This window comes from Macaca fascicularis, chromosome 1 (assembly GCF_037993035.2).
Source record: "Macaca fascicularis isolate 582-1 chromosome 1, T2T-MFA8v1.1".
Lineage (NCBI taxonomy): Eukaryota > Metazoa > Chordata > Mammalia > Primates > Cercopithecidae > Macaca > Macaca fascicularis.
This window is the reverse complement of record NC_088375.1, coordinates 175,986,937-176,003,969: the sequence shown is the minus strand read 5'-3', so window position 1 is coordinate 176,003,969 and position 17,033 is coordinate 175,986,937. Positions and strand designations below refer to the sequence as shown.

The window sequence follows — 17,033 nt, the reverse complement described above, 5'->3', positions numbered from 1 at the left end:
ACCCGGGAGGCGGAGCTTGCAGTGAGCTGAGATCTGGCCACTGCACTCCAGCCTGGGCCACAGAGCGAGACTCCGTCTCAAAAAAAAAAAAAAAAAAAAAAAAAAAAATTAATTTTATTTGGAGGCTTTTCAATGTCCACGGGAGATCAAACTTTGTTAATTATCTCACTCTTTTCATTAAGCTCATAAGAACTCTTTAAAGTTACATTGTTTACCCCATATTTGAAAAGGCTGAATAAGTTTTGGGGGGCTCAATCCATGATATAAATTTAATATTTTGCTTATTGACTTTTTCTAGACCTAGTCTAGTTGTAAGAATTTTCCATCTCTAAGACTGCAAAAACCTTTCAACAGGCTTATAAATTTGAATCTTTAATTAGGCAGTAGTTATAATAAATTGTGGGACTAATGAACTATTCTCTAAAAGCAATCATTTCTCTCAATTGTTGATGGCAAATAGGCTTAATCTTAAATGCCAACTATGACCTGGAAGAGACTACCAGGAAGGCTAAATAAAGGATTCTGAGACTTGTATTAGCTCAAGGAAACCTTTGCTCAAATAACTAGGTCTGCCAAGAGTTCAGAAAGTAGAACCACTATCATTTCAAGTTCACTGTAGAAATCTTTTTATTCCTCAATAAGAAGAATCAGCAACACTCATACTCTGGTAGCTACTTCTGGATATCTGCCTGATTACCACATATTAGCATGTTTAAAGCTTGAAATCACCTTTCCTCCCAAATCTGCTACTCTTCCATTGTTCACCATCTCACTCAGTGGCACTACCATCTCCCTAGTTATCCAAGCCAAAAATCCAAGCCTGCCCTTTTTTCTTCACAACCCCCATTTAATCTGCCCCAATTCTGTTGTTTCTCCCACTTTCCAAATCCAGTCCTTCTAGTATATTCATACTGCCTCTGAGGTCCTGTAGCTTCCAATCTTATATACTTTTCCTGGATAAATGTAAAAGATAAAGCTGACAAACCATTCACCTCCCCTCCTTTATCTTTCTCCATCCATCTCCATCTGACATACGTATAAGACTGCTGTTTATGTCATCTAACAAGAACGTTAGTTCTATGAGAGCACAGACTTGGTTTTGTTATATATCAGTGCATGGCATGTAGAAAGTACTCAATCAATATTTGTTGGACTGAATGAACAAGGTAGGTGGGGCGTGGATCAGTCAGATCTCTGGAAGTTAAAAAATGAAGATTTTTATCAAAAAACCAACTGGGGAGTGAAGAGAGTAACATGATCTGATTTGGATATAAGAAAGATTACTCTAACTTCAGAATAGAACAGAAGGGGGCCAAGAAGACAAGGAGCAGTTAAGAGGGAGAGATTATAAAAATACTAGAGAAAAGTGACAATAACTTAGAGCTATGGGACAGTGAGAACAGGAAGAAGTGAATACAGTTAAGAAGATATTTAGACAGAATCAACAGCCCTAAATAACTGATAGGGTAGAGGAGTAGAAGGAGGGAAGGAATGGTGAAGTTTAGGTCTGTGCTTTGGGTGACTGGGTGTGTGTACGTGACATTTACTATACTAGGGTACAGTGAAGAGGCAGATTTGGTGGGGAAAACTTATAAGGTGAAACTGAGGTGCCTGTGGGACATCCAAGTACAGATAGATTCAGAGAACTGGATAAATGGATCTGTCACTTAAGAGAGATCTGGGTTGGTAACAGATTTGGGAAACATCAGCTGGCAAGTCAAAAATGGTTGAACACTGGTAAAACTTCGTATCATTCAACCTAACAAAGAGAAGTTGAAGTCTTGAGAAGGACTGTGTGGTCAGTGAATAAAAGTCCGATGAGAAAACTCCTTGCAACACCAGGATGTAAAGAACATTAAGAAAAGAAGGATGAGAAAGAATGGTAGAAGTAGAAGAGAAACCAAAAAGTTTCAATGCCACCTTCTAACTTTGACATCTAGCACTTACCAAGTGCTTACAAGTGTCTATTAAATTAATCCTCAAGGGTTTCACAGATGCTATCATCAACTGTAACTACATACTTCAGAGAGTACCATTACACTAAATTCCATATGATTGGAGCTCCAACACCACTGGGCACTATTTACCAGAATATAATATTAATGATACTCCCTGGGGTTGTATAAGACAATGGTTGTAACCATCACCAGGAACCAATAACCTTTGTAATCCTGCTTGTTACCACGAGTGCTACTGGTGAGTAGACCTAGGCCTCAACTAAAATAGGAAGAAAAAGAAAAGTGGGAAAAATTAAACACAATCAGAAAAATTAAGATAAATCTATGGAAGAAGCATACCACCAACGCCCTCAGGTGATCAATGTTTAGTGTTTCTAAGGCCAGCCCATTTCTTTCTAGACTGCAGATAAGTATCCCTGCCAACCTATTTCATTAACTTGTTGTGAAAAGTAAATTAAATCAAGCATGCAAAAGCACTTGGTGAAGATTTAAACATTGCATGAATGTCAACAAGTATTGTTATTAAGGGCTCCTTACTCATTTGCAAAGCTTTGAGGGACAATGACCATATGAGTTTAATTACCCCTCACGTCTTTATAGGGCTTTAGAGTTCATGATACACTTCTAAACACACTATGTTAGTACCTCAAGCGCTGGGTTAGCACTTCTCCCCAGTTCACAGAGGCCCTGATATTAAGCTGAACTACATGAAATTGCCACTTTATAGAAAAAAAATGGTCTAAATATTGGCAATTTCATATGGTTCAAGCTAATACAATTCTAAGGAAATTGTACACAATTATAGACATAGATGGTTGACTTTAGAACTCAGGTCTTCTGATTCCTGGCTAGTATAGTCATGGCTAGACTAAATGACTAGACTCCATGGCTAGACTCCATGACTTAAAAGGAGGCTCATGGCCGGGCGCGGTGGCTCACGACTGTAATCCCAGCACTTTGGGAGGCCGAGGTGGGCGGATCACAAGGTCAGGAGTTCGAGACCAGCCTGGCCAACATGGTGAAACCCCATCGATACTAAAAATACAAAAAAAAAAAAAAAAAAAAGGAGACTCATTTTTCATTCAGAAAGCAAGGAGTCAAAGGAGGTTCCGTGTCAAATCACACTGGGCTGTTTGTTCTGCTGGAAGAGGTATTTTTAAAAAATGTGATCCCTCACTGGATTCTCACAGTACTGTCCCCGAGGGTAACAGGATGGTAAAGAATACATTTAGAGGGCACCTACTGTATGCTTAAGCATATCTCACAATCATTTCATTTGATCCTCACAATTTCATGAGGCACATATCATGACTCTCAGTTTAAATACGAGCAGTCTGGGGCTCAGACAAGTTAAGTATCTTGCCCAAGGTCACATTGCTATTAACTGGTAGGGCGAGCAAATGCAGAAGGAAAACCCACAACTGTCCAACTCTAAAACCTGGCCCCTTTAAGTCAAGCTGCCTCTCAGAAGTTTTACAACTATCCCCATGTGGAAGGGATGAAACGACTCGCCCAAAGTCACACGCCTAGCGAGCCACAGAGTAAGAGTCCCTGTGCTCAGGTCTCGTCCGTGGCCGCTCTTGTTCTAGTTACAGTTGAGGAGATCCTGAAAAGGAGGGAACGGAAGAAGGAATCTAAATGTAAAACAAACGCAATGTGGTAGGCGAAATCGGTGCCCTCACAGCATCCGGCAAAAGGTGAAAGCGACACAGGAGTACCTGAGCTCCAGGTAACCCCCCTGCCAGCTGGGCTCGGGACAAGCCGGCGGGCGCGGCGCCTCCCAGGCCCACAGGAGACCCTGGCCCAGGCGATAGTCTTCTGTTCCCTTTTCCCTTGCCGTACCTGCAGTTTTCCCAGGGCCCTCTCCTTGAATCCAGTCCCCTTTCCGCCCCAGAAAGACCCGGTCTGTAAGCCTCACCCTGGCTGTGCCCCCGCCGCCGCTACCACGTCCCCTTCGATATCCACATCGGCCTCTTCCGCCGCCATGATGGGACCTGACCCCGTCTATCCTCCCGAGAGATCCCGCGAGACGAAAATGGCCCGGGGGCAGGGCCTAACGCGTCACGGGGCGGGGTTGAAGCGTCGTCCAGCCCCTCCCTTGCCGGGAGGCGGGGTTTCCAGAGCAAAGGCGCCCCCAGAGGCCTGGGGCTTCGTCTTTTCTAATTTGTTGACATGTAGAGACCTTGGGAAGTGGCCTACGCCTGAGCTTTTTTTTTTTCTGAGACGGAGTTTCACTCTTTTTGCCCAGGCTAGGGTGCAGTGGCGCGATCTCGGCTCACTGCAATCTCCACCTCCCGGGTTCAAGCGATTATCCTGCCTCAGCCTCCCAAGTAGCTGGGATTACGGGCCACCACGCCCGGCTAATTTTTGTATTTTTAGTAGATACGGGGTTACACCATGTTGCCCAGCTGGTCTCGTACTCGCGACCTCAGGTGATCCGCCCGCCTCGGCCTCCCAAAGTGCTGGGATTACAGGCGTGAGCCACCAGGCCCGGGCCCGCTTGGGCTTTTAAGAGCTTCCGCTCTTGCACAAATTCTTTGGGATCTCACTGCTCTCATTGATAAAATGGGGATAACAGCAACATCTTTCTGGGCTGATGAAAAAGTCAAGCCAGACCTGCTTTGTGAACTGTGAAGGTTGCATACCTGCTGGTTATTTAAGTCTCTGTCTCTCTGTTTTTTAAAGAAAAGGGCCGTGCAGCCCTTATGTGAAGTCGTTCAGCATTTCACCTAAGTGCTGAACAACTTTTATTTTAAAATTCAACAAATATTTAAGAATATAACTTATGATTGTGTAATTTATTTTGTAGATGTCTTTGCAATTTAAAAATCACGCTCATGACCATTAATCCTTACAATATTCCAGTGAGGCAGGCAAAGCTAATATCACCAATTAATACTTTACAGGGTGAGGTAACTGAGGCCTGGAAAGCTGAAATGACTGCCCAAGGACACGTAGCTTCAAAGACAGCTAGGAACAGAATCCAGGCTTTGTTGACTCTCTACTGAGTGCTCACCATGTAGAAATCACGTTGTTAGAAATTGGAGGATAAACCCCACTTCTGTCTAGTTTAAAGTTTCTCAAGAAAGTAGATACTGACGGCCAGATGCGGTGGCTCACGCCTGTAATCCTAGCACTTTGGGAGGCCGGGGAGGGCGAATCACAAGGTCAGGAGTTCGAGACCATCCTGACCAACATGATGAAAACCCGTTTCTACTAAAAATACAAAAATTAGCTGGGCGTGGTGGCGGGGGCCTGTAGTCCCAGCTACTCAGAAGGCTGAGGCATGAGAATCGCTTGAACTGGGGAGGCGGAGGAGGTTGCAGTGAGTCGAGATCACGCCATTGCATGCCAGCCTGGGTGACAAAGCGAGACTCCGTCTCAAAAAAAAGAAAAAAAAAGAAATTAGATTCTGCCCTTCTGCATTCCCCTGCCTTAGCATCTGCCACTCACACCTTGTAATTTTTCATTCGTCTGCCTCCTGCCCTGGACTGTGAATTCCTTAAGGACAAAGACCATGTCTGCTAGTCCTTCTGCTACCAATATTCAGCATAGTGTATGACACATAGCAGATGCTCAATAAATATTGAACAGAGGAATGAATGAATTAATTAATTAAATGACCTCACTTCTCACACTTTTCCCAATTTGTCCCATCTCACCTTTGTTCTCAGGCTGTACTCTGAATATGATGGCAAAAGATGGAGAGAAAGAATTGTAAAGAGGGAGAGCCCACTTCAGAAACCAAACACTGCTAGGGCCCATTCTCAGGCCACCATGGGGGTGTTACTTCTGTTGTCAGTGGGCTTATCCAGTAACCAGTCCCTCTGGTAACACCATGCCTGACACAGAGTAGGCACTTGAAGATGTCTGTTAAATTTAATTTAGAGCAGGGTTAGGGTTTCTTAAAAAGACGTAATGGGCTAAATCATCAAAACAAATGTAAAATGGATATGCTTTTCACTGATTTTACATAGCAGGCAGGGATGGGGACCCTGGCAGGGCTATCTGGATATACATCACATCAAATGAGAATGGTGCTTTCTAGAGCATAATGCAGAATACCATGTGAACAGCATCTCTGGCAATGCAGAAGCAAAGATGTTTCTGGTCCACTGCCAGGTATCAGTAGGCATTAAAATATATGTGGAAGGAAAGACCTGTACAGAATTCAGATTTGCCCAATTCATCTCAAAACACCCCTGAACAGAGACACTGGCATAAAGCTTTCCCGTACACACCCCACACCATGTACTGGGTCCATTGGTTTTATGTGAAAATGGCTCATAAGGGTCTAGGTCTAACTCCTTCCAACAGGATAGAGCTATGAGCTCACATGCAGATGAACTCCAGAGGCCTGGTCTACTGTTTAAAATTCCCCATAACCCTGCAACCCTAGGACTTGTCGAAAGACTCATTTCTCACCAAGGAGTTTGAAAGCAGAATGAACAATTCAGAATTAGTGTTGCATTAAACTTGTAGCATTCCTACTGTGCTTGGTACTGATGCACTGAATGAGATTGACTCAGTCTCTGCCCTCATAAAGTCAATCAAATGTGCAATTTCAGGCTGGGCACTGTGGCTTATTCCTACAATCTCAACACTTTGGAAGGCTGAGGTGGGAGGATTGCTTGAGCCCAGGAATTTAAGACCAGCCTGAGCAGCATAGTGAGACCCTGTTTCTACAAACAAAATGAAATAAAACAGATCACTTGAGCCTGGGAAGTACTGCTCTCTAGCACCGGCAAGAGTGAAACCCTGTCTTAAAAAAAAAAAAAAAAAAAAAAACAATTCCACAACAATGTAACAAGCTCCGTGTCTGTCTGCTACAGATGTCTGCTAAAATAGTAATAATCATAATAATAAGCTTCATGATGGAGAACCTACAAACTGCTGTGGGATCTCGGAATAGGGGCACTTAGCCCAGAATGAACCCTTTCCTTTACTGTACTTCTGAAGAAAACATGGGTCAGTCAAAATTTGAAAGTACCACTTTAGACCTTGGGGAATACAAAATAAAAACCCCTGTTTCTAACTTAAAGAAAGAAGCAATGGAAAAATACTAGAGGGCATAGTGCAATGCTGGGCACTCACACAGAGCCAGGAATAGTATCTATTCCCACTGGCCAGACTGAAAAATCCTCATGATTCAGGTAGACAATCTGAAGGGTGTGAAAGGAAAATAAACCTCGGGACCCCAAAATCACTAAGCCCAGGGAAAAGTCAAGCTGGGAACTATGTCAGGCAAACCTGCCTCCCACTTTATTCCTAAATAAGATAGCTGCAAATATTAGAAAAAAAAAAAAAAAAAGCTACATATCTCCTTCACAATTTGCCCACAAGGAAATTCCTTGTGGACCTCAAGATGTTTATCCAAAACAGTTCTGTTGAATTTCACCCTGGCAATGTAAATTGATAGCTCCTCTTCACAGGTGGGACAGAAAGTCACCCTCTGCTCACCTGAGACAAATGCATATCTGACTGCTTCCTCTGCCCTATTGTTAATGTAAAAATGCAGGTTCACTGAGCCAGTCTATATAAAAATGCAGATTCGCTGAGCCAGTCTAAACTGTATTCAGTGAGAGGCTGAGCTCATTTAAAAGTGGGAATTGAGCTCATTCAAAAGAATGCAACCTTTTGTTTCTTATCTACCTAAGACCTGGAAACCCCCTACCCCACCATCGCTGTCCCAACTTCCAGACACATATTGATCGATGTCTCCTGTCTCCCTAAATGTATAAAAGCAAGCTGTACCCCAACCACCTTGGGCACATGTTGTCAGGACATCCTGAGGCTGTGTCATGGGTGCGTCCTTAAACTCAGCAATATAAATCTTCTAAATTGATTGAGACTTGTCTCAGGTATGTTGAGTTCACAAAGGTATCGCCCAAGTAGTGGAGAATGCTCAGCTCTGGGTAAAGCACTGTTCCGGCACTGCTGAACAAATCTTAAAGACAAGACCTAAAAGGATCAAATTGTTTCCTGGTAACTTCACTGCATACACCTCTTCTTCTAAAAGTACACGGATATTTATAGGAATACAAAAATAGCTAGCACTAAACAAGGTAAAATTCACAATGCCTGGCATCCCATTACCAGACATGCAAAGAAGTAGGAAAATATGACCCATAATGAGGGGAAAAAAATCCACTGAAACCCACCCAGTAGTGGCACAGATGTTAGAATTACTACACTGGGACATCAAGACAGTTTTTGTTGTTGTTGTTGTTGTTTTTTAGATGGAGTCGCACTCTGTGCCCAGGCTGGAGTGCAGTGGCGTGATCTTGGCTCACTGCAACCTCTGATTCCGAGATTCAAGCAATTCTCCTACCTCAGCCTCCGGAGTAGCTGGGACTATAGGTGCCCGCCACCACGCCCAGCTAATTTTTATACTTTTAGTAGAGGTGGGGTTTCACTGGTCTTGAACTCCTGACCTCAGGTGATCGCCTGCCTCAGGCTCCCAAAGTGCTGGGATTATAGGCATAAACCACCTCACCCAGCCTAAAATACTTACTATAACTGTATTCTACATGTTCAAAAAGTTAAATAGAGACATGGAAAATACAAAAAGAATGAAATTGTTCTTCTAGACATGAAAACTACAATGCCTGAGATGAAAATACACTGGATGGGATTAATGGCAGGTTAGACATTGTAGAAGAAAGGATTCGTGGACTTGAACACATAACAAAATTAGCAAGCCAAAATTAAACACATGGAGAAATGAAGAATATTACAAATAAACAGAGAATCACTGAGCTATAGGATAAATTCAGGCTTCCTAGTATATATGCAGTTGGAGTCTCTGAAAAGCAGAGGGTGGGGAGGTCAGGAAATGTGTTTGAAGAAATGACTGAAAACATTTTCAAGTTTGAGGAAAACTATAAATTCACAGATCCTGAAAACTTAAGGAACCCCAAGCAGGAAAAAAATAAAAACAAAGAAAACCGTACTATGGCCTATCATAATCAAATTCTCAAAACCAGTAACAAAGAGAAAACCTTACCAGAGAAAAAAAGGTAACCGGGCACCGTGGCTGACGCCTGCAATCCCAGCACTTTGGGAGGCCAAGGCTGGCGGATCATGAGGTCAAGAGATCGAGACCATCCTGGTCAATATGGTGAAACCCCGTCTCTACTAAAAATACAAAAATTAGCTGGGCGTGGTGGTGCATGCCTGTAGTCCCAGCTACTTGGGAGGCTGAGGCAGGAGAATCACTTGAACCCGAGGTTGCAGTGAACCAAGATCGCGCCACTGCACTCCAGCCTGGGTGACAGAGCCAGGCTCCATCTCAAAAAAAAAAAAAAAAAAAGAAAAGAAAAAAAGGCACATTACCTACAGAGAGAAAAAGATAAGAGTGACAGCAAATTTCATGTTGAGAAGAATGGAAGGAAGAAGAGGGTAAAGCAACGTCTTTAAAGTACTGAAAGGAAAAAAAAAAAATCAGCCAACTGAGAATTCTATACCTCATTAAAAATACCTTTCAAAAATGAAGACAAAGTAAGGGCTTCTTAAAGATATGCAACATCTGAAAGAATTCGTTCTCAATCTACCTATACTACAAGAAATGTTGAAGGACATCTTTCAGGCAGAAGGAAATGATATGAGATGGAAATCCAGATCTACATAAAAGAAAGAAGAGAATAGGGAATTAGGTAACTACATGAGTACATATGTAAGATTTTTTTCCTAATATTTAAATCTCTTTAAAAGAGAATTGTCTGTTTAAACAAAAATAACATAGTGTGAGATTTATAACATATATATGTTATATATATGTACTTATATGGACTGTTCATACTGATGTGAGCTTTGTGACAGTTAAGATTCTAAAAGCAAGGAACAATTTGACTACATGCAACAGTAATGTAAAGTCCAGGAGGGAAGAAATTGCAAGGAAGAGGCCGGGCGTGGTGGCTCAAGCCTGTAATCCCAGCACTTTGGGAGGCCGAGACGGGCGGATCACGAGGTCAGGAGATCGAGACCATCCGGGCTAACACAGTGAAACCCCGTCTCTACTAAAAATACAAAAAATTAGCCGGGCGAGGTGGCGGGCGCCTGTAGTCCCAGCTACTCGGGAGGCTGAGGCAGGAGAATGGCGTAAACCAGGGAGGCGGAGCTTGCAGTGAGCTGAGATCCGGCCACTGCACTCCAGCCTGGGTGAGAGAGCGAGACTCCGTCTCAAAAAAAAAAAAAAAAAGAAATTGCAAGGAAGAAATTACAACGCTATATTGTAAAGTTCATATACTCTACAAGTAGTGATATAATATCACTTGAAAGTGCTATTACTGTTATATGTTAAAAATATGTAGTATAGCCAGGCACAGTGGCTCATGCCTGTAATCCCAGCACTTTGGGAGGCCGAGGTGGACGAATCACGAGGTCAGGAGATCAAGACCATCCTGGCTAACACGGTAAAACCCTGTCTCTACTAAAAATACAAAAATTTAGGCATGGTGGCGGGTGCCTGTAGTCCCAGCTACTCAGGAGGCTGAGTCAGGAGAATGGCGTGAACCCGGGAGGCGGAGCTTGCAGTGAGTCGAGATTGTGCCACTGCACTCCAGCCTGGGAGACAGAGCAAGACCCCATCTCAAAAAAAAAAAAAAAAAATGTAGTATAAACCCTAATACAATCAGTAAAATAAAACGAAGTTTGAACGTTAACCATAAAAACATATTAATATATTAATTCTATTATTATTTTTTAAAGCAATAAAAAGGGGTTGTGAGGGGTTGCTAACTTGCTGAAGGACATAGAACTAGGAATTAATGGAGCAGGAATTCAAACCAAAGCCAATTTCAAAGCTAATGTTATTTTTTCCCACACTAGACTGTCGTGTGTGTGTGTGTGTGTGTGTGTGTGTGTGTGTATAAACAATTTTTCAGCTCTTGGATCTATAGATAGTTGACCCTCAGAACTTGTGAATAAAAAACAACAGATTGTCTTCAGAGTTAAAAGGTGAGATCACCTCATCAGAGCAGAGCTATCCAAGTAAACAAATAAATGGAAAGACATTCAGGCCCAAATGAATTCACACATCTAAGTTCACAGTAGTAAATGCTGTCAACGCACTTCCAAGCAATGTCCAAGGAATAGGAAGCTATAGTGTTACAAATTTCTGGTTCTAGTGTGGAGGAAGATTCTAATATTTTCCATCCCATTAGCCAGACCACCTATATTATGACAAGATAAACTCTGTGAAAGGATGGACTTTGTTTTGTTTATTACTTCATTCCTATGGCCCACAGCAGTGATGGCTGTATAGTGGGCACTCAATAAATATTTGTTGAATAAATGGTTCCAGAAGGCCATGACTAACGGCATGAATCCATTACACTGGAAGCATTTCTAACTCTCCTTGTTCTGATTCCACACTCAAAAAGCAACCTTCAGATTTTGTGATTTATTTTCTCACTAAACAAGAGAATGGCCAGGCTTGGTGGCTCACACCTGTAATCCCAGCACTTTGGGAGGCCGAGGTGGGCGGATCATCTGAGGTCAGGAGTTTGAGACCAGCCTGACCAACATGGCGAAACCCCATCTCTACTAAAAATACAAAAACTAGCTGGGCATGCTGATGGGTGCCTGTAATCCCAACTACTTGGGAGGCTGAGGCAGGAGAATCACTTGAACCCAGGAGGCGGAGGCTGCAGTGAGCCGAGATCGCGCCATTGCACTCCAGCCCGGGACGACAGAGCGAGACTCTGCCTCAAAAAATAAATAAATAAATAAAACAAGAGAATGGACTGTTCATACTGATGTGAGCTTTATAGACATGTGGCAGTTAAGATTCTAAAAGCAAGGAAAAATTTGACAAGCTGGTGCCTACATCAGTCTTGCAAGCATTTTAGGTAGAGTGAGTCAGCCTCCTGACATCTGACCACTTTATACATTGAGAGAATAAGCCAGGCTTTTTTTCAATTAAAAAAGTATTGATACATAATATTTGGACATATTTGTGGGGACATGTAATATTTTGTTACCTGCATAGAATGTGTGATGATCAAGTTAGGGTGTTTAGGCTATCCATTACCTTGAGTATTCACTATTTCTATGTGCTGGGAACTTTTCAAGTCCTTTCTTCCAGCTATTTTGAAATAAACATTATTGTTAACTATAGCTACCTACTCTGCTATTGAACATTAGAGTTTATTCCCTTTGTCTAACTGGATGTTTGAACCTATTGACCAACCTCTCTTCATCTCCCTGCGCCACACATCTGTCTATAGGCTTTTTAAGTATGCTCCAGGCAACCTTTCTACTTTATACCTAGTCACATCACTTTTTACTAATTTTGTACACAGAACCAAGGGATTTGGTACACTTGCCAAATCCAAGTGAGGTATCTCTTCAGTTTAACATTATGTTAAAAGGAACGTTTTCAGATGATCATACATTTTCTCATCAAAATGAACTTTTTATTCCTAGTCCCCTTAAAAAGAGAATTGTATATTTTAAAATACATAACACTTACATAGGAAAGAACATTTTTATGCATTATGGTACTCTGCTTTCCTGCAAACTGAATTAATGTCAGAATAATTTTAGACTGGAAGAGGAGGAAGAAGAGTTATAAACAGAAAGGGTGGGTCAGGACTAATATAATCACCTGTCATATCCCAGATATTGTATAAGGCAGAATCTTCCTTGGATCTCCCAGGAATCCTGCCAAGTAAGTAGTATTGCCCCCATTTTAGAGGTGAGGATAACAAGATTCAGAGAGTCACCACAGCTGGTAACTATCAGAGCTGGGACTCCTACCCAAGTCTTTCTGACTCTACATTTACTGCATTATATTTTCATATTACAATGGAAAGAATACGATATTTCGCAATATCATATGAGCTGGTATTTTCTCATTTTGTTTAAGAATAAATTATAAGTAGGCAATTTTCTGATTCGTTCAAGGCGCTTCGTCTAGAAATAAGTAGAAAGTATATTTTAAAGGTTGGAACTTTGTCTTCAGTTTTACAAGTTCCTTTTCTGCCACCATCAATACCTTCTATTTCCTTTGTTGATCCTAAAACAAAATTAACAGGAGATGCCATACCTGTAAATCCTCACGGATGTTGTTAGAGGAACATTCAGTCAATAAAGGGTCTGTCTCATATTTCTACTACATTGTGTTTGAATCCATTGGGAAGGCCGCTTATTTATTTCTTGTTTTCTCCCATTTTGAGTAAAAAAAAAAAAATCACTGTATTTTTATTGAAAAAGCAAAGTATAATTGCAATATTAATCCATAAAAAGCTGGCATGTTAGCATTCATGCTAATTAGCTCAGATTTGTAACATGCTTTCAAAGCAGGAAGTGTCATACAACTGCTCCTAATGTTATTATTATGTTATGATCCAAACTGTCAGCTACATGATTGCCAGGGATTCAAAAGCGTTTCCATTTTAAAAATACAATAGCTAGTGGGTAGGGAGGAAAACCACTTTATCTATATAGAGGTGAGATAATAGATGGATGCAGACATAAACTTATGGGTTACACTTGGCAGGCATTGGGTATGGCTTGAATTGTTCCAGGAAAGCAAGCTGCATTTTATTTTCTTTTCCCTCCCCAATTCCCTGAAATCACATAAGGTAGCTACTGAAAAAGCTGTTCTCAATATGTTGTAAGGAAAGTCTGCCAATGCACTTCTTACATTTTAATTACAGTAATGCTATATCCATCTGACATTATCTGGAAGGGAAAGAAAGAATGCCAGCATTAATGAGCTCCTACTGTGTGCCAGGCATTTTACATACATTATTTCTTTCCAGCCAGACAACAGCCCTTTGAAGTAGATATTGTTATTTCCATTTACAGATGTGGTAACCAAGGCTCAGAATAGTTAAGCAATTTACCCAAGGTAATGTAACTTATCATCTTTTCATTTACATCATGCTGTCTTAGATTGGGTACCAACAGCATCATTCAGACTTAATCTTTTCTTCTCAGCAACCCCCATGGAAAAATTATACCTCTTTCCCAATAGCTCCAGGTGGATGGGTATGGTTGACTGGGCCTGGATCTCATGCCATTCCTGATGCCAGATGGACTCAGTTCCACCAGGGCCACATGAAAAAAGAAGGAATTGTAGCCCTCTAAGCAAAATAAGAGTGCTATTTTCAGAGAGGAGAAAAGGATGTCAAGCAGGCAGAATGACAGAAGCCCACTATACTGTTCTGTGTTGTATAATTACCCTGTGTTCCCCGAAGCCTTTAGTACAATCTGTTAACCACTGCAGACTCATGTTAGTGTTACATCGGGCAAATTACTCAGCCTCTTTAGACTTCTGATGGTTAAATGACCTATAAAATGATCTCTTCCAGGAGTAAAATTCTTTGATCATGTTTTTATTCATTTCACAGACATTTATTGAACATTGTTATAGGCAAAACAGAAGAATGGGTCTGTTGGAATGCATATGGGTTTATATATGGTTGGCTGGTTAGTTAAGCATGTACCACCATCAAAATATACCCTCTGCCTGACATCCCTACCACTTCCCCTACTTGCAGCCCGTCCCCATTCACAGGGCTTCCTCTCTCCTGCTAAAAGGGCTGGTTCTGACTCAGCTCTGGCCTACTGTTGCCATTCTGGAACTCTGGCTCAGAGTTGCTGGATCTTCTGAGTTTTTTAAGAGAAGTCAGAAATAAAAATTAATTTGTAAAAACCAATTTAAATTTTTTAAAGACACTGTCGAATCAAACAAACACTTACATGGGCTACATCTGACCTGCAGTTTGTGCCGATTGGTCTGTGTCCTTCTCTCGTTTTGTAGGAGGAGGAGCCGCCGACAAAACTCCTCAGACACTGAGTTAAAGAAGGAAGGGGTTTATTCGGCCCCGGCATCGGCAAGACAACTGTCTCAAGCGCTGAGCTCCCCGAGTGGGCCATTCCTGTCCCTTTTAAGGGCTCACAACTCTAAGGGCGTGCATGTGAGAGGGTCGTGATTGATTGAGCAAGCAGGGGGTACGTGACTGGGGGCTGCATGCACCGGTCATTAGATTGGAACAAAACAAGATAGGGATTTTCACAGTGCATTTCTATACAATGTCTGTAATCTATAGAAAACACAACCGATTAGGTCAGGGGTCGATCTTTAACTACCAGGCCCAGGGTGCGGCACCGGCTGTCTACCTGTGGATTTCATTTCTGCCATTTAGTTTTCACTTCTTCTTTCTTTGGAGGCAGAAATTGGGCATAAGACGATATGAAGGGTGGTCTCCTCCCTTAGTTCCACGGGTAATGCTTCTGTGTTCTTATTTTCTGATAGATCTGTCTGGCCCCAGTTACCAGCTTCTTTCTTTCTTTCTTTTTTTTTTTTTTTTGGAGACAGTTTCACTCTGTCATTCAGGCTGGAGTACAGTGGTGCAACCTCGGCTCACTGCAACCTCTGCCTCCCACATTCAAGTGATTCTTCCTGTCTCAGCCTCCCAAGTGGCTGGGATTACAGGTGCCGGCCATCACACCTAGCTAATTTTTGTAGTTTTAGTAGAGACAGAGTTTCACCACGTTGGTCAGGCTGGTCTTGAACTCCTGACCTCAGGTGATCCACCTGCCTCGGCCTCCCAAAGTGCTGGGATTACAGGTGTGAGCTACCACACCCAGCCATGAGCTTCTTAAGGGCAGGGAACACACCTCTGTTCATTGTATCCACAGCACCTAGCATGACACACAGTAGTCACTTAATAATTGTTTGTTGAATGAGTGAAGGAATCAACTGGAAAGAATAAGGCCAGGATTTTAAACATTAAAAACAGAAACCTTATTTTATAAACAGACAATCAATGGATACTTTAAATGAGAAAAACTATGGATAGATAAGATTTTAAAAGCAACTGACAGCTTATATCCATTAGGATGGCTACTCTCAAAAAAACAAAACAGAGCAAGTGTTGGATAGACTCTGAAGAGATTACAACTTTTGTGCATCAGTGGCAATGTAAAATAATGCAGCTGCTATGGAAAATAGTATCGTGGTTCCTCAAAAAAATTAAAAATAGAATTACCTTATAATCCAGCAATTCCACTTCTGGGTATATGTCCAAAAAATGGAAAGCAAGAACTTAAAGAGATATTTGTGCACCAGTGTTCACAGCAGCATTATTCACAGTAGCCAAAAGGTGGAAGCAATCCAATTACCTCTTAATGGATGAAGGGATAAACGAAATGTGGCATATACATACAATTGAATATTATTTAGTCTTGAAAGGGAATTCTGACATACGCTTCAGCGTGAATAAACCCTGAGAACACTGTGCTAAGTGAAACAGTGTAGTCACAAAAGGACAAGTAACGTGTGGTTCCACTTATATAAGGTACCTAGTGTTGTCAAACTCCTAGAGACAGAAAATAGAATTATAGTTCAGAGGCTGGAGTAGAGAGAAATGCAGAGTTAGTTTTAATGGTTACAGAGCTTCAGTTTTGTAAGATGAAAAGAGTCCTGTGGATGGTGGTGATGGTAATACAACAATGTAAATGTGCTTAATGCCGCTGAACTGTATACTTAAAATGGATAAAGTTGATATATTTTATGTTATGAGTATTTTACTATAATTTTTTAAAAAACAAGTAAAAATAAAGACAAGAAATTGGAGCATGATTTTGATAAAAATACAAAACCTGATGGAGAAGGGGAAAATTGTTAACATAAATAGAGTCCCAAAGCCCCTTCCCATGGATGAGGGAGAGAGCTCTGAAGTTCTAGTGCCTATTTAAAGCCTATATTTTTAGGGGAAATGAAGGGAGGCAGAAAGCAAATAACTAAGCTTAGGAAAACAGCTCATTCTGTATTGATTCTAAAAGACTTTTGAACAATGTAAACCTGTGCTGTCTCCCATTTCTATAGCTCATGCATGGTAGAATATATGTATATACAAACACAAAAAGAATGCATGAGCACAAAACCTAGTCTAGCCCTTCTCTTTATTGTCTAGGTAGCTCCCTTTCTGCAAGAAAAGTCAGCTTTGGAGTAGTCTCCTCACTTACTATCTTTCTAACCATGCATACCCCTCCCTCCTCTGTGACCCTACAGCCACTGTGCATGCTTGTGTCAGAGTGCTCATCACTCTGAACTATAAT

At 41.5% G+C, this 17,033-nt stretch overlaps 1 protein-coding gene across 13 annotated transcripts in view; it reads right to left on the bottom strand.

Annotated features, from left to right (window-relative positions):
• Positions 1–3,964, bottom strand: part of MYSM1 (Myb like, SWIRM and MPN domains 1) — a 44,540-nt gene extending 40,576 nt beyond the window's left edge. For all 13 annotated transcript variants that reach the window (XR_012419612.1, XR_012419628.1, XR_012419627.1 and 10 more), the window contains exon 1: positions 3,877–3,964. Coding sequence is in view for 6 of the 13 variants with exons in the window: in XM_015435288.3 (XP_015290774.3) it covers positions 3,877–3,944 (68 nt within the window). In the remaining 7 variants the exon portion in view is untranslated. The remainder of the gene's footprint in view (positions 1–3,876) is intronic.
• Positions 3,965–17,033: the final 13,069 nt, after the last annotated feature.